The sequence below is a fragment of the Boleophthalmus pectinirostris genome, unplaced genomic scaffold (genome assembly GCF_026225935.1).
Source record: "Boleophthalmus pectinirostris isolate CB_2022bp ecotype Guang Dong unplaced genomic scaffold, ASM2622593v1 HiC_scaffold_10, whole genome shotgun sequence".
Taxonomy (NCBI): domain Eukaryota; kingdom Metazoa; phylum Chordata; class Actinopteri; order Gobiiformes; family Gobiidae; genus Boleophthalmus; species Boleophthalmus pectinirostris.
This window is the reverse complement of record NW_026570971.1, coordinates 16522328-16541025: the sequence shown is the minus strand read 5'-3', so window position 1 is coordinate 16541025 and position 18698 is coordinate 16522328. Positions and strand designations below refer to the sequence as shown.

Below are 18698 nucleotides of genomic sequence, written 5' to 3'. Positions count from 1 at the left end.
TTATAATACATGTTTTTTATTTGTTTGTATTTTTTCCAGTTTTTTGTTTTAACTATTTGCAAGAGCCAAAGTTAGTCCTAAGAAGGATTATTTCTGCAGAATGTGTGCTATGTAGACTGGAGTATGCTAAAAATGCTGGAGCTACACTGGCAGCTTTCAAAGATGTGTTTGTTTCCATAATACTGCAGAGCTGTGACACTTGAGTCTCCAGTGACTGACATCACGGCTATTTGTGACATTTGGCCGCCTCACGGCTTGTACGCTTCATTATCATCGTCTCTCAGTCAAAGATAGAATCATTACCACACTCACAATTGCATATTCTTTGGTCAGACATTGTAAACTAAAGCACTAAAGTTATGTAAGATTTGCTCTGGATGACGCTTCCGCACAGATACAAATGCTGTTTATGTTGTGAGAATGTATGACAGCATGTGGAAGTGAGGTCTTGGAGTTCAGGATAACTAAGGAGGCGAAAGAGCAAGTGCTTGAGAAAGGGAGAGCTAAAGTGAGCGAGCATATGTGCTGAAGGGTGGGAGGGCTGGGCAGAGAGAGAGAGGGAGAGAGCCGGAGAAAGAAAGAAGGGGAACGGGAGGACAGGCGGGTGGGTGCTGTGAAATCTGTTCACAGGGGAGCTCTGTGCATTTGTTAGACATCTTGGCTGCGTGCCCAACTTGGCTCATTGTAATCAAGGCATGATCAGCGACTCCGGGCTGCCCTCTCCGCCGCCACGGCTGCCTCGCTCCGGGACTCTGCCCAGCCTCGGCCGCTAACATGGACAAATCCGTGAGTGCCTTCTTTCCCTACCTCGCTGTAATATTAGGTTTCCCCTGGTCTAACGTGGTTGCATGCGGCGTGCCTCTGCCTTATCCTACTGGAGCTCTGGGTATAAGGGAAGCTCTCTCACTGCAGGCCCTCCCCTTTCTTTGCCTCTTCTAACGGGCTGCTGAGCTTTGTGGCTGTCCTCTGGCACACCACAGTGATTCTGGGTAATATCTGTGTCGTTGCTGAAATAAAACACACTACCTGGCTTATTTAATGGCGCTATATTGTTCATTTGACGTCCGCAGTCTTAAAATTCGGAGATAGAATCATGTCCCTCGCTTGCTCCTATTCTTGGTGGTATGCCTCATAGTCTGTTGTGTTTGGATACCCTGACAACTAGAAGCTATGCGGTAACCACTTTCCAGTCTGTTGTACAAGTGCAATGCAACTTTTCTACTGTCTTTTAAGGATTTGTTGTGGTTTAGACTGAACAAGATGTATAACTTGGACACAATTTAGTGAAGACCCCTGCAACCAGTGTCTGCAGGCATCATGCTTGTCTGCAGTTTGGAGGTGATGGGCTTGTGCACTCTCCAGGTCTGACTCATCATCATTTTGTGCTTGTGATATCACATACAGGCGGACACCGTTCTCTCATCATCACTGGGGCAACAGTGGAGGTTGCCTGACTCATACATACTTTGGCACATTAGAATCTAAGAAAAATTTAGTTGAAGAAAACCAACATTTTCATCATAATTCATGCAATCTTGTGAATGGAACGCATTTCGCACAAGCTTACTCTCACTTCACTGTAACAACAAAAAAACACACATTTTTACTCTATTAAGCTGCAATGAACGAACTCCTCAGCATGAACTGAAATAGCACAAACATGCATACAGTAAGTATTTGAAAGGCTTACTGCTAGTTTAATCAGGAGCACTCATGACTACAAATACTTCTCCTTGAAGAAATGTGATTGGTTCTCTCACGATGAAACCACAGTGCAGACAATCTCAATCCCAACTATACTTAGCATAGCCATCCAAGCACAGGGGGGTAATCTTTGTACCAATGCCAAGTCTGGATAAACTGAGAATCTCGTGGAATCTACTCCGAATATCCAATCCAAATCACTCTGCAAATCACAGAGCATTAAGAGGCAAAAGACCAAAGACAGAAATCCATTCTCTGGCCACTTTCGGAAATACCAAGGCTCTGTTCCACGGCGACAACAGTGGCTCAGGTGGTCGAGCTGTCACCTTACAAGTGGAAGATTGACAACTTGATCCCAGCTTTGACCAGTGCATACTGTTGTTGTGTTCTTGGGCACGACTCTTAAGCCACCTTGCCTGTGTTAATGTGATGTGTGAATGGTGGGTGATGGTTGGAGAGGCTGCACATGGCCTCTCCAATGGTACTACTAAGTTAGCTTAATGGTATCACTAGAAATTATGGGGAGTCAGTGAATGACTTACTCTAAAGCACTTTGAAACATTTACCAAGCTTATAAGCAGCAGCATTATATAACTAAAATGTATCGATTTTATGACATATTATGTAACATTCTAGCATTCACCACCTCTAAATTTAGTCCCACAGTACATTCATACTACTAAAAGACAACTCAGAGTACTCCATATGTCCCTCTGATAAAGGATTTTGTTCAGGTAACTGTCCAACAGATTGGTGTAGTCTTTCTTGCGAGAGCATATGCTAAGTTCTGGTTCAAGCTGTTGTGTGAGGAAGCGTGCTCTTGCTGACTGCATCAAGATGTTTGGGATGCTCCACATACGCATACCGTCTGTGTAACTGAGCCCAGAGATGACGGTCCCATCTGTGGACAGTCTAAGTGAACTGTAGCACAGGTTATCACTGCCACAGACAAGAGGAGGGTGCTGTGAAGAGACGCTCTGAGCATCCAAAATGTTCTGTTATAATTTGTCAGAGATCTATAAACAAACTGTTTTCTTTTTTTTTTTCAGATCAATAGTCACACTAAATGCAAGCAAGTTCTGAAATCTTATTGACTGCATTATAATGTATGTGACCAGTTTGCTTGTTATGCTATTTACATGATTTTAATACTATTCATTCACCTGGAAATGGGCTCTTTTATCCCAACCCTTGAAACATTAAAGGTGCACTTTATAACACTTCTAATGGAGGGTCTGCCACCTCAACCTAAATAAACATTTGTCCAGTTGACAAAATGAATTTCTCCTTTGCCAAAGATTCTACCTGAAGGACTGAGGGATTTTACACACAATAGGTTAAACCTGTCAATCAAGAGGGAGAGAAGTGGGTTACAGCACGACGCAACATTACAGTTCAGATCTGTGGAGAATTGCCCTTATTCACAGAAGGAATTATTGTATTTTGAGCAATAGAAACACCCATAATGAATAAATGCTAGATGGATACGTTTAATGTCATACCATGGAACATCCCAGGCAAACCAATAATATCTCCATGGAGGCAAGCAGGTGGTGGACCATCCACCAGAAAAGATGCACAGTGCATCTTTAACACAGAATATATTTGTCTAATCAAATACTTCATTATATAAAGGTTAATTTTCTTTGTCTCTTTCCCTAGACCTCAGGTGACATGCTGCCCAAAAGAGATCATGATAAAGATTTGGAGCTAGACAAGAAAATAGAGGCTCTACGCAGAAAGAATGCAGCATTGATGAAAAGGTACCAGGTAAGACATATCACAACTCCACTGTTCTATGTTATTAGGTTCTTTTTTTCAGACCTAGAGTGTTATTTCATACCTGACAGTTTCGACTGCTCACTAGCGTCTTCCTCAGAGTGGTCACGTGATGTTGCTGTGACGTGTCTGGTCAGCTGATTTAAACAGGTTTTGGCGCTGTCTTCCTACCGGTGGAGGGAGGACGACAGCGCCATCTGCAGTCCGACTTCCTCAGGACAGCATCCCAGGTGTGTGAGAGTAAAAAAGCCCCCTCGTCCCAGTTTACAGTCCTGTGGGCACGTTTCCGTATTTCGATTGCTTCTTTAATCCAGCGGTGATGGTTGTTTTCCTCTGTCCCAATGATGTTTGCTCCATCCCGGATGCTGTCCTGAGGAAGTCGGACTGCAGATGGCGCTGTCCTGCCTCCACCGGTAGGAAGACAGCGCCAAAACCTGTTTAAATCAGCTGACCAGACACGTCACAGCAACATCACGTGACCACTCTGAGGAAGACGCTAGTGAGCAGTCGAAACTGTCAGGTATGAAATAACACTCTAGGTCTGAAAAAAAGAACCTAATAACATAGAATATCAGAAGACCAAATGAATCTCATTAGACCACAACTCCACTGGTTTGGGCAGTCACTCCACATCTTAAAGCTTCCTGGTGAATGAACAGTTTTCTCTGAGTTGCATTTAGGAGGTGGAAGAGGACAGGAAAAAGGCAGAGGAGGAGGGCATGGCGCTGCAGTCTCGCAAAGGCAAAGCGGATGACCTCTCAATCACCATCAGCAAGTCCACCAGCGTGAGTGACAACAGATTCACTCTATGGCAGTAAATACAAAATATTTAGCTGACAAATGTTTACATTTCCTTTTTGGAATAGGACAGCCGCGTGGTGACAACAAAGCCCATCAATTCTGGGCCAGGACCAGGAGAGGGCAGTGGAGGGGCCATCTCAAAGTGTGGGCCGAGGGCAAAGGAAGCAGCTGATGGTGACAATGCCAGTAAAAAAGGTAGTTTGCCACTTAGATTAATTCACAGTAATTAGACTAAAGATCTGGAACACAAATGATAAAGAGGAGCATATCATGTCTCCAACTGAATGAAAAATGTCATTCAATATAGGCTATTTTTACTGTATCTCCAAGTGTTGACTGTTAAATTGAGAAAAATGTATTGTTAGTTTAAGATGCATGCTGAAAAGCCAAAAAAATAAATAAAAATTTATCACTATTAAAAAAATAGCTTTCAATATCCTTAATTAATCTTCTGAAAATAAACATCACAGACAGCTGATCAGTGATTGTTAGAAATAAATGAATCTTTACCTTCATTAAAATTTGATTAATTGCACAGTCAAGCTATAAAGCAGAGAAAAATACAGTAATGTCCTACATGAAAAATTGTATGTTATTTAGTTTAAATATTTTGAATTGAAAATATACTGAACTAATTTTAGAATAGGATTAACATTAAAGACTACCATGAGGTAAATACTGTGATATTTTACAATGACGCTTCATTAACCTCCTCTTTTTCCCCTCAGTGAATCCTTTGCCTCTTTCCTCCCAGGGTAAGAGAGTGGTGATAGAGAAGAGCCCAGAGCCATCAGACAGTACGACAGAGGATGAACAGTTGAAGCATGTGGAGTCAACGAGGGCAAAACCAGCCCACGTGACCAAGAGGGACACAGTGGCTCAGGTTAGGAACTCTCTCTCCCCCTCTCTGTGTCTCTCTCTATTCTCTGTTCACAAGTCCAAAGCTCTAACAAGCCCCACTCCGCCTGCTCCCTCACCGATTATTTACATAGATATCAGACACACCCCACACCCATGCAGTCAGGAAGCACAAAGGCAGAAGGAAAGTCTGGGGACTGCTGTGGCTCCAGAGAGGGGAGACTGATGGAGAATGCATACAAAAAGAACTATTATATCCATGGTTCTCAGTATGAAGGATAAAAGACTGGACCGTGCGACAGAGATGAACCATTTAAAAGAAATTATTATGTATTTTGAATAAAAGCCTCACAATGTTGCATGTGACAAGAAGCTGAAACTCATGAATATGCAGTAGTAAAGTAAAAGTGATAAAGGTTTTCTTTGTGCAATTAACTGTCGAGTGTAGTTTGTTTAATTTTAACATTTTCAGGAAAGCGCTATTGTAAAAAATAATTTCAAAGACAAGTTTAGAAAAGTCCTTGATTTGGTGGCATATAAAGACGTAACAATAACAGAATTATTGTGCTATGGTATTGTCAAAAGTCTCACAATAATACAAACAGCAACAACTAAAAACAGAGGAAAAAACATTGTTAGCAAAAGGGAATTCCCCATGGGCCTGGTGGAATATTAATTTCAGCCCATTACACCCCTAGGCTCTATATGACATACACAATACACAACTACAATCACAAGTTAATAAATGCCATATTCAGACAGGCCAATAGTACTAAATCAGCAGCAGGGTCGTCTGTACTAAGTATTCTAGGAGTGGCACTTCACACAAATGAGCAGAGACACATGTGCAGAGGCTGTGAAATGCCATGCTGTCACTGACCCTGGGCCCGCCTCAGAACATAGAAGTCCAGAAACAGCTGCTCTATCATGCTCTGGAGTATGGGACAAACACACACACACATAGGGACACACACAATCACACACACACAGGAACACACTCACATGCACACAAACATAAGCACGCATGCACCGCCCAGACAGCTGATCCCTGCTGCTGTAAACAAACTGGTCACAGGAGCGGCCTGGAAGCAATAGGCTCAGTAATGCCTCACTAGAAATGAGTATGTCGATATTGTGTCACCGTCTAATCTTAATGTGTGCTAAATGTGACCTGAACTAGCATGTTTCATTTTTTATATCTGTTGTGGTTGCATATGACCTCATGTATCATCATCAGTTATCTGCAACAGAACAGATTCAATGTTTATATTTTCCAATTGAAGAAATTCTATTTATTGTATGTTTACAATATTTATTTATATAACAAATCATTAGGTTGAGATTATTTCCTGAGAGTAAAGATGTAAGCTATAACAAAAATAGGTTAATATTGAAATTGTTACACTGAAGATATGCTAAATTAGAATCAAATGTATTGTCTAATGTCTATAATGATTATAACTTACATACAGCATAAAGAAATGACTAAAAACAAAACTGAAATGTCCAGTGTAATCTTCCTAACACAAATATAATGCGCACAATTGTGATTAAATGAGTGGTCCATTCACGTTTTGAGCTAGATTTCAACCTCCACCAAAATATTTACAGACACATTTTAGCACATTCCTGATGTATTGTTAGAATTATGTCAGAATTTTACAATCAAGAGAATCTAAAAAATATTGAGATTTTGTCTTGAGACAGGGACAGTGCACAATATACATGAACCTTAACAGGAGAGATGCATTTTACCAGGTTGTAGCACCAGTGCTAATTTCCACCTGTCGTCCCTGGGAAAGTTTATTGATTGTATTTTTTTATTGACTTTAGCCATCATCTGTTCTTCCTGGAAACCTGTGAAGCATGTTTTGGGTTGAGAAAGTCAATAGAGAATGCCTATTTAGACAGTGAGCTATATTCATCATGGTATAGCTTTTGATGAATCTCAAAAAGACACTTGTGTGCTATAATATGCTTGTGTGTATGTGTGTGTGTGTGTTTGTGTGTGTGTGTTAGTTGGCCTACTGATAATTGGTGTCAGGCTAAAATTAAATAACTGAGTGAGAGAGGGGCGTTGATATTTGGCAGTGGCCTGAACAGATGTAAAACTTCAAAACCACATTGTGAGTTCACACCCATCCCAGTCAAACGGAAAGGGCAGGAGTCAGAGATAAAGTGACTAAAGGGGTGAATAGTCATGCTCAAATCTTGCCCGACTGGAGCCTCCATATTTATTGCCCATTATGCGGCCTGCGCCCCTCTGCCGATAGACCACTCTCCCACCATCCTGAAAGGGTCTGATTTGATCTAATTAACATTCAACTGCTTTCTCACTCTGAAAAGGCTCATTATGCGGCTAGAGAGAGGCCTATCTGGCAACGTGCTGTGATAAGGGTCAGGGAGTGAGAGGAGAGACGAGAAGAGCGGCAGAATTTAAAAGGACAAGGAAAAATGTAGCCAGCGATTCTTTTGTTTGTGAAAGTGCCAGACTGCATTTGGCTGAGAGTAGGGGAGATGTGGGTGTCATTATGGTCTGTGTGGGTGGCTTCAGACCACTCACTCACAATATTCCCTCTGCTGTATTTGAAGGCGTATATCTTGTTTTTATTACTCATGGTTCATATTCTGTGTTCACCTGAATGATTCATTTTACACGGTTACATCACAAACAAACAATACAATACTAACCATTATTTCTTGGAACGTATTTCACCCTATCAGTAATGTTCTTCTTTATCGTTGTAAAATGGTTCCTTGGGTAAATGTTTATGTAGCTACATGTAATGATTACACAATATATCTTGTTTAAAATCATGAAATATAACATCACATCAAACAGCCACCCATTTAAATCAAATAACATCAACCTTTTACTGTGAGTGGTTATTGACTGCTTTTTGTCAATTGCCTATTAAGTATAAGTACATTATCATTATTATCAGTTCAAATCATCTACAATATTGTCTCTTTAAATCCACTAGAGGGCAGTGTTGACTGGTCTTTAACTTGCATTATGTGGATCAATCTAGCATAATACCATGAGTGTACAGAGACAAAGGCGCCATGTTTAATTGGTTGCCCTGCTGTGTCACCCTTACTGTCTCATTGTTTACCCCCATGTTTGTGTTCCCAGGATGAGGTCAAAGCAGGTGAAGAGCACAACGAGGAGCAACAGCGACTTTCAGAAGATTTTCAGGTACCACTACATGTCAAGCACCAACATCTGTGTTGTTGAATTTACATTTTTATAGCACTGACTTGCATTAATTTCCTGGAGACTGATCCTAGCCTTAACCATAGTTACTACAGGCCTAACTTTAAGGGTGCATTGTGTAACTTTCTGGGAAGAGGGTCAGCTTGTCTCTGTGATGATGTTATTGCTTTGCCTGGAATATTCCATAGTATATCAGTATCCAGTATAGTATCCATCTTGCATTCTTTCAATTAAAATTAGTTTTATTGCTCAAAAATACCTTGAAAATTCATGCGATCTTACTATGAGCGTGGCCACCTCTCCATAGATCTGGCCTGTTACTTAGCTTGGTGGCATCACATGCTTGTCTTTAAGAAAAACAGACAAGTCTAATACTGAATTGTGGCACATTTCAGGTAAAGCAATATCATTTCCACGGAGACAAGTAGTGAGTGGACTCCACCAGAAAACCTGCAAAGTGCACCTTTAATGTAAACCCAGCCCTTAATCTATTTGAACCCACATTTGAACTTAAAATATTGAACCTCATGGGGACCTGACTTTTGTCTCCATAATGGAGCCAAGACCTAATCAGATTAGTATACAGATGTTAGTCCTCACAGTGTGGTACAACACCTGCTTGCCCTCGCACACACAAATGACTACAAGCCCCAAACATTGTTTACTAGCAACAGATCTTACTGGACAAGTCATGTACAAATGACCATATGGATTTATATTATTCATGCATCATAATGACAACAGTATATAGACTACCTGAACCTACATGAAAAGTTAAATGTATCCAGAGTGTATTTATTTTGTTGGGTGTGGGACTGATGTTAGCTGCATGTAGTTGGGCACGTTGCTACGCAGAGGCTGTTGGAGTGCCTGTGCCCATCTGCCTCCCCATTGGTTTGTGTGCTAATGTGGTTTTAGCTCCGAGCTGTGGCACAGATGATGCCTGCCATAAACAGGCCCGGGGGGCAGGGACAGCACGGTTCAAAGGGCTGCCAAATAAGCCTCATGTCACAAGTGATGCTGTTCATGTCCTCCAGCCTGACGCCTGTCTGACTCAGGATTGCATTTGAGAAGGAAGGATTGATAGTTTAAAATTGATAGGTATGATAGACTATTTGTGTTAGGAAGCAAGACTGGCTGGGGATTAAGGAAATTAAATGATCTTCCATTATAATCTTGAATTTAAAAAAAAAAACAGGAGCAGTTTCTTTAGAACATGTATTTAGAAGTAACTAATTGTACAGTATATTATGTAAGCCTCTTAAAGTTATTGCTTTAGCTGCTTCCCAGGTGAGGCTTAATAAAGGTGGCAAATTAAATAGTGCTTATTAGCAGCCAGCAGGAGACAGCCTGTAGGAACATGCTAGAGTCAGTGTCCCCTGTGACCTTCTTTGCCCTCACCGGAGCATCAGCAATGGAGATGGAAAACACAGGCCGAGCACAGATGCCCACTTCACCATTAACTAAAGGCAGCAAAGCAACATGTTTACTTAGCTCTGATTGGTTTACACCTGAGAGGAAAAATCACCTACAGTTTCTCACTGGCACTGTTTCTGTCTGAGCATGCCTGTGAGACATGAGCCGTCATTCAGTCTGAGAGCAATGTCCTGTCACTTAAATCCAGGCTCTGGCAAACACAGCCTGAGTGCTATCTGCTCTCGCACCATCTCCCTGTGCGCAGATGTGTACGTGGTCCTGATTCGCTCAAACGTTTTGTAACAAGAGCACATAGTCTCATCCCTTTGATGTGTTAAAGAGCCCACACCACAGCTTCTTTTTAGTATTAGCAAGCAGTTCTATGTGCGCTCATCATGGGAATCAATATGAGGTTAAGAGGGAAACGGAGGCTAAGACTTAATTGAATTTACTGTACATTACACATTTCCTGGAATATGCTCTCAGACGGGGCTGCCTCTGGGGGCTTACATGGACCTCTTTGCAGTAATGCTGACCAGAATGAAACAACACTCCCTAAATGATTGGTTCCTGGTTGTTAATCTTTGTGGGAGTCATTGTCTTGATTAGCTTGCAGCCATGATTCAGATTTATCATTTCATTTAATATGGCATGCTGCCATGTTTACTAAGGGCCTGTTGTGAAAGCTGAAGCGAATGTGGACTCTAAACATCTTACACTGCTAGCTTTGATGCAGTCATAGGGTTTACTTAAAGGAACACTATGTACATTTACTGGTGTTGTGTCTGCAACCTAGTTGTTTCCATGCTTATGTTTGCCTGAAATGTTCCATAGTATGGAATTAAACATCTATCTGGCATCCATTCACTTACAGATTTGATTACTAAAAATAACTTGTAAATCAGCCTCTCCACAGCTCTGACGTGTAACTTGGCTTGGTGGCATAAACTGCCTGTCTTCATAGAGATGGAATAAATAGAGAGATTTAAGTTTAAATTTAATGCCATACTGTGGAACAATCCTGGCAAAACTCTCTGAGGAGCAAGCAAACCATCCACCAGAAAAGTACATTTAGTCCATTTTCAAACCTGCAGGTCAGCACAGACCTCAACATCCCTACATCGAAAGAAGAGCAGGAGGAGTATCTGCGGTGGAAGAAAGAGCGCGAGCAAATTGACAGAGAGAGAGTCGCACGACATAAGAACGCCAAGGGCCAGTGGAGACGAGCCTGGGACATGGACAAGTCTGACAACATGTGAGAATGGTCACATGTACTCTCATGTACTATTAGATTTATTTTTATGTTACCCACTGTACTATGAAGTTAAGCTGTAAGGGCATTAAGTAGGAAACATGTGATGTCTTTCTACTCAGAATTAGAGTTATCTGAAGAATTAATTCATTATGGTTCTGAAGACAGCCTGCACACAATGACATGAACAGATCAGCTAAGCTCAGCTTTATTTGTCCCACAATGGGGGAAATTCCAATGTTGCAGTACAGAGTACAAGAATAGCAGGAGAATAAAAAATAAAGATAAATAACTACAAAAATATACTCAAGTTGAACAATTTAATCTATTGTATTATAATATATTATGATTTATGAGCTATGATACAAAAAGGCGTAAAAATAATATAACACTGAGCGTGTTAGTAGCTAAACTACTAAAAAGGCAGTGACTCTGAAGATGTAGTAACATTTTAACCTTATGTTAAAAATTGTAAGTACATTCACTCCATGTTCAAAAATTTGAACATTCTTACAACATCAAGAATGAAGTCATTGTGATTTGTTTTTTATAGAGAAGTTAATGTGGCCTCAGAACGCATTAATGTACAAAGAGACAAGGAAGAAGTAGCTATTTTTGTCCAAGGATACAGGATGGCATGCCTTTCCTTATTTGGCAACCCCCTTGAGTCTAAATAGAAGAGGAAATGCAGATTTGATTCAACAATTAAGATGCATTCAGGGGATGCAAAATGTAGACGCATGATTCATGAAGCAGAAGGTCTCGACTGTTAGAGCAGCTTGTTAACTGGTGTGGACAGGGTGGCATTACGTCACCACAACAATAATGATGCTCACGAAACATGACAAAAACATCATCTGTCTCCTCTACATTTTATACAAAGTGATATAAACAATTTTTATTTATTTAGTTTTTTTTTTTTTTTTACCATTTTAGGTTTTCGGACAAATCTGGAGACTGGATACCTTCCAGCAGAGGTGATATTTTTACACAGAGCACATTGTGAGTATTTACTAAATCTAATTATTTATGTTGTAGGTGGGCGAAATTCTAGAAGAGGTCAAAACAGGACAAGTTCAGATTCACAAGGTATTTGACTCTTCCCTATTTTCATTCATACTTCAGAGAAAAAAACTGTAACAAATGTGTTTATATTCATTTATCATCAAATCCCAAGTGGAGGCTAAAATGATCTGGTTTAAACAAGAGGCAAATGGCCGTGTTCACATGACATCACAACATTCGAGCAGGCTACCAGTTTAATATTGATATAGACGGCAAGTCAATATTCTATTGCCTGATCTTATTGATGGTGTTTTGACCTGGTTTATGGTTAATATCCCCATAACTACTCTGTCAACATGTGACACAGGGTCAAATATTTCTTTCCTCAATTGTATTAAAATTTCGTGTGGTGATTGTTGTGTTAAGGCGACACAGTGAATATGGGTTATTTTGAAAAGCAATCTCTTAACAAAAAAAAAAAAAAGAAGTGGATTACCTGTTTGGTGACATGAATGCAATTTATAATTTCATTCTGACATTTCTGTTCAAGGCCATGTGAGGAGAGGAAAAGCAAAGGAAGCAAAGAATGTGCAGGCGACGGGCAGCAAAGCAAAAGGCAAAGACCGTCTCACTGGCAGGGCCAGGAGGTAATGCAGTGAGTTCATCTTTGGTGCACCCCATACATAAGAAAAGTACTATCTTTGTGAACATGGAAAGTCCCAGTGTCATTCTTATTCACCTCAAATCTACACACTTGATTTAGAGGTTGCAGCAGCTGACTGAATAACCCAAGGAGGCCTCATTTACAACTCACTCCATGTATTTTTCCTTTCAGAGCTTTTCTTGGTTGAGAATCGGGCCACTGTGTTGGTTGTTGAGAGGGCTTTCAGAGTCTAGTGTTACACAATCATTGCTCATAATTTCAGACCACAGCTGTAGAAGAGGCACTTTATGATTTCAATATGGCCTTGTCAATTACAGAGACTTCCTGTTAACATGCCCTGTTTGATCTATAGATCTAACTTCACATCTAAGTTCTAATACATGTCTTCTTTACGAGCAGTATGTGCCTTTTAAGAATGTTAGATTTTGTCTTTTTCAGATGGGAATCCAACAAGGATGGAAATTTACAGGTAAGCTTGAAAAAACATACTGAAAAGAAAACCATAACTTTATATTAGATTACATGATTACATGTTTTTTCACTATGCAAACTCATATGTCATTTTATGCAATCTGGAATAGCGTCAATACCTATACTAACGATGACATGCTTACACAGACATGACAGTTAATGGATTTATACTCTAGAGGAGCATTCATGGGACTGCCCTTACACTAACAATAACACATGTGTTTTTTTAAAATCTGTTTTTAGGACTCTGAAACAACACTGGAGGAATTCCTAGAAGAACTTGATGCTCTCACAGAATTGGTTGATCAGAGAAAAGTGGAGGACACAAAAACAAAAGAACCACTTAACCGTGAGCAGGGGATAAATGAACAAGAAGCTGTTGCTTCAGAAATGGACAACAATATCACACATAAGAAAGTAGACTCCTCTGGCCCTAGGGGTTCAGAGAAGAAAGTGCGCTTTTCAGATGAACTCAAACAAGGGAGTAGAGCCTCCCAAGAGCCTGCCTCTTCTGAATCACAGAGTCCACAATCAATGAAAGGTTCCTCGCCAAAGAAAAAGAAAACGCAAATGCACAAAGCAATAGTGGACAGTTGTATTCATGAAGAGAGCGGAGGGGAGTCACCATCAGCCCCTCATACAGAGCAGCAAGAAAATGAATGTACTACAGAAAGCATCACCTCTCCCTCCGGCAGCTCCACTCAAGCTGAAACCGCCAATCAGCCTGTAGAAGTTGGGAAGTGCAACATGACCAGCACAAACACAGGTTTCACTATTGCTATAAGAACTACTGTATGTTGTAATATAATGCATTATGAATAAATATAAGGTGTAATCTTTATGTAGAGGAGCTGATAGACTCTGGCCTGTCAGTCTTGAGCATGGAGTCTGGAGAACCACACCAAGCACACTCCACCAGCAGTGATAAGGTCAGTGGAAGATGGGGGAAGCACAGCCAATCAATACATGTGTGAATGCACTGAAGGATGAAAGTGCAAATGGATGATGAGTTAAATGGACTCGAGAGGGGAGAAGCTAATGTGGGCTAACATATATGCACTGGAGAATGGCCGAGCGTCAAAATGTCCTCCACTTTTCATAGTTTTGATCTGTCTAGGAGTAAAGTTCTCATGAGATCAAATGGGGACAGCTAAAATTAATATTGTTATAATGCAGTTTATTGCTTTAATACAAGATGTTAAAGGGTTTTGTTATCAAGTAAAATCATCAGGGTTAACATTTGTGAAGTTACCTTTTTGATATTTCATGACAAAGTACAATATTGTCAACAGGAACATTTGACTCTTGCTGCCATCTTGGAGTATTTCATCACCTTCTACCATCTAAACACCACCAATTAAGACAATAGTGTTGATTTCAGCCAAATTAAAGCATCACATAAAATATTTTAAATGCCAGAGTTAGTTATTTGATCATGAATTTGCAATAGTCCATTCAGTACAGTCCTTTTGAAAAGCGTGATTGGCTTACAATGACTACAGAGCAGGGATTTCTGTAAGTTCATATAAATGTTTGTTCAAATGTAATAAACACACTTACAGTCTACTTAGACATGCTACTTAACTATTAAATATTAGAATAAATCAATCGGTCTGTATTCTAACTTATCCATCTAAGAAGTAAATAGTAGGGGTGTAACATTATCCAAGTCTCACAATACGATATCGTCACGGTATGAACCTCACAGTACGATATTTATTGCGATATCATGGTAAAGCTCACTATATGATGGGGAGGCTCACGATTAGGGATGTAACGATATCCTAATCTCTATATTTTCACAATATACATCTCACAGTACGATATTTATTGTGATATTTTGTGGAGGCTAACAAAACTGTTCACTGTTTTTCCTCTTAAAATGCATTGACAAGACTTAATCCAAAAAACTAAGTCTTTAAAGTGCTTAGAAATGTTATTTCTTCATGTAGCCTACACTGAAATGGAGCAAAAGACCATGGTCTATTGGTCTATGCAGTCTTTTTTTTTTTAGATATTGCTGCACCATAACTCTTAATTTAAGGAAAGAAACTTGTAATTCGATATATTGTGATGGCCAATGATATTATTCTGAGAACTTTGATGATACAATATCGCGATATTTCGGTTATTGTTACATCCCCAGGAAATAGTCAGCTCTATTTCAAGTAATCTCATAACAAAATTGTCTCTTTTTCCTTTGTAGGCAAGAGAGCATGGGAAAATAGTTTGAGAGGGACTTTCTGCACAGATGCGGACACCAAATCACAGCCTCTGTACCTGGATGCGGCGGGTCCCTCATTCTAAGTCACGGAGGAGAGAGCGTTTGGATGATGATGATTTCACTTCCACTTCCTCTGTTTAAATAGTCATGACATCCAAGCACTTTACACTGATGTTATGTGTGTTTTGTGTATGTTGGTATGCTGCTTGAGTGCAATAACACTGAATGTTTACGTTGGTATGGACACTTCGAGGTACAAATCAGGTGGCAAGTGAATCGTTCAAGTAGCCTTATGATTAATCAACAGCCACAACTGATTGAATGCCTGGTTCTGCCTTAGATTTAGAACAATTAAGAAATATTGTGCAAAAAGTTTAATTTGGATTTCCTCAAAAGATAATTTTTACTTTGGAGTCACTAGTGCCATTATTATTCATATCAAAGTGCGTCATTTACAGTAAATAGGCGAGCGCTAATGCTAAACCACACGCTCTCACTGCATTAATGAAGGCAATCAACATACTTCAGAGGCTGATCGAAAATACCCAGCCTCAAATCTGTGGTTTGACTATTTTCCACTGGGATCCTATTGCACTTGTTAATGGAAATGATACTGTCAAGACTGAAGAGAAAACTATTTTAATAAGCTTACACATCAGTATTCAGTCTTTGTGCCTTGCTTTTTAGACACAAGTTTGTTGAGGTAATATTTTACAGTCTGAGCAGAGAAGAAATGTTATTTATTTGAAATTGGTTATCAAGGGTGAACTGTTACTGTTTTATTAATGTATTGATATTTAATTTATTGTCCTAACACTATGTTGTTTTAGCCTTAAATTTCAACTCTGATAGGAAGTCTTCAGAGCTCTCGTCCTCAAATAGCCTGGTATAGTAAACAGTTCTGTAACTTTAAATAGTGGCTGTAGACCTTTTCAGCTTGTGATTATTTTAAAATGTAATCAGGGGTCGAGGAGGAGCGCACATGACATGCAAAAGGCTAGTCTGCTGTCACACAGTGGGATTCTTACTCCACATTTTAGTTGTAACTTAAATGGATTAAATGTGCCATCCAGAGGCTCTAAAATCCTCTTAATGGCAAGAAGAGGTGGCTGTAGTGTCTTTCTTTTTTACACCCTCTTGTGTAAGAGGTGTGATTTGCGCCTTCACTTGTTTGTGCAATTTCAAAAAGCGCACATTGCCTAATTTTCTGTAGAACAATGTAGAATGGAACTATCAATAAAGCTTGTTTTCAGTACTGGCTGGCGTGGTTGGATTTCTTTTTTCGCTCCATGTTCGTGCAGATGTTTACAGATCAATTCTCTGATGGATTTGTGTGTCCTCTTCAAAATCACAGCTCCACAGGGAAAGCACAGATGTAACAGAAATGTTGAATACATGCTTGTATAAGCAGTGTATTAGAGCAGGCCACGGTCCATTGGGCCTGATCTCTACAGCCTGAACACGAGTGTGATTTGATTAATTTCACATGAACTCCCTGCTGGCCTGTTACTTTGCAAACAGCTCTTCCCCAGCACAGGTGGGACCTCCCATAGGCCATACTATTTTAATTATGTCTGCTTTACTCCACCATGGTGCTGTCCTGTTGTAGAGGCTATGCTGAAATGGTACGATATTGTGCTAGGTAGATTAATTTCCTGATGGATAATTTCTCCAAAAATCAAAGCACCTTTTAGCATCATGCCAATCTTTCCTTGCGTTTTGGATGTATTATAGTAGATCAACAATCTGAGAGAAAATTTGTTATCTAGACTAAAGCTAGATTAATTTTGCATTTAGTGAGCAGGGTTTGTGCAGCACAAATTTCCCTGATAATTAGTGGCTTTGGGCAAACTACAGATCCTAATTATGTCCTGACAGCCCCACAAAGACACCTCCTGTTAAGATCACAAGCCCTGTTTTAGTTTCTCACCGATGACAGTCATTTTCAGAGGCTTAATCCCTGTCTCTGGCTCTAGAGGTGTTTCATTATCCCTGATGGATGGAATTTTATTAAAAGTGAGGTCTCACAGGCATCACAACCTTGACACAACCTTCTGCTGGCAGTTTGATGCTGCATTTGACAGTCATACACCCCTCAGCTTCAGATATGGGGTCGAACGGACAGTATGGCCACGCCTCCACAGCCAACTTTATTACACTAAGTGCGGCTATTTTTATGTAACCTCACATGCAAATTGCACATTTTTAGGGTTTACAGTCATTTCAGATTTAGCTAATGTTTATGTAAATGTAGTAAAAAGATAGATACATAGACATTTCAGTAGATTTTTGCAATGTTATCCTATAAATACTGTTTTGTTTTTGTAATACAAGCTAATTAAAAGAAAAATAAACTCACACTTACTCTAGCGTAGTGTAGAATAATACGAATTATTATTTAATTTCAGATAATAAAATCAGTGCTTTTTGAAACTATATTTTGTAGTATTCCACATCTTTGATTAGCAAAAACTACAAGCAACTACTACTGACCTTTTGTTGCACCCTATTAAACCACTGAGAGAATATCTGATCCATATTAAATAGAATTTATGAGGATGTTTCATATAAGCATTTTGGGACCTAGAGTTTATCTCGCTGTCGAAATGCCCTCTGCTTGTCATCAGTCAATCCTCACATAAAATCTGATGGCGGATGCTAATTTAAATGTGCTGACATCATAACAATCCAAACTGCAGAAAATATCTTATTTAATGTGCCTTTATGTAAGGCACAGATCTGGTATTAGGTCATGTAATGGAGCATCCTGGTGACTGTCTTAAAGAGTCATAAGGTCAATCGCTACGTCCTGACTCCAGGCCATAACTGTCACTTGTGATGAACTCTCTCATCAATAGGTCGTCCATTGTTCTTTCATATATCACACGCATCCAGGAGAGCCACTGGAAACTGCAAATCTGTCAGCCCGTGTTGTATGGAAGGGCCACTGCAGCAGGCACTGACAGCTTCGCCTTGACTTGTTGTGTATTACACCCTTGTGCCGCATATGGCCACACTGTCTTCACTGATGAATAGGACTTCCTGTTTGAGCCATAAGACGCACATACCTTAGCAAGGGTTCTGAAAATCTGTCACCCATTGACAAATAGTGACACAGTGTGCATCAAAGAGAAAATCAGGCCATTATGGTTTCAGTGTCACATTGAATGATGCTTGTGAACGACAGAAGAAAGCAACCTTTTAAGCCAAACCGTGTGCTCAGAAGAGGGTGCTGGATCAAAATAGCATGGGGCCCTATTGTGTAATATGTTCTGTGTTTTGTACGATGCTAGAACAGAGCTCTCCA

General features: G+C 40.0%; 1 protein-coding gene across 1 annotated transcript; it reads left to right on the top strand.

Annotated features, from left to right (window-relative positions):
• Positions 1-1842: 1842 nt before the first annotated feature.
• ccdc9b (coiled-coil domain containing 9B) lies at positions 1843-16616 on the top strand. Its single transcript, XM_055155035.1, has 14 exons — positions 1843-2037; positions 3367-3474; positions 4164-4268; positions 4350-4479; positions 5013-5167; positions 8279-8341; positions 10870-11030; positions 11964-12004; positions 12066-12116; positions 12583-12679; positions 13135-13165; positions 13411-13933; positions 14014-14096; positions 15374-16616. Exons 1-14 carry the CDS (start codon positions 1843-1845, stop codon positions 15398-15400), a joined length of 1770 nt encoding a protein of 589 aa, XP_055011010.1. The 3' UTR covers positions 15401-16616.
• The last annotated feature ends 2082 nt before the right edge of the window (positions 16617-18698 follow it).

Bases quoted from the DNA above. Each gene is read 5' to 3' on its own strand.
- ccdc9b (XM_055155035.1), top strand. From the start codon at position 1,843: ATGCCAAGTCTGGATAAACTGAGAATCTCGTGGAATCTACTCCGAATA. The intron at 11,031-11,963 runs GTGAGAATGGTC...TTACCATTTTAG, and splicing joins ATGGACAAGTCTGACAACAT to GTTTTCGGACAAATCTGGAG. The intron at 12,680-13,134 runs GTAATGCAGTGA...TGTCTTTTTCAG, and splicing joins CTCACTGGCAGGGCCAGGAG to ATGGGAATCCAACAAGGATG.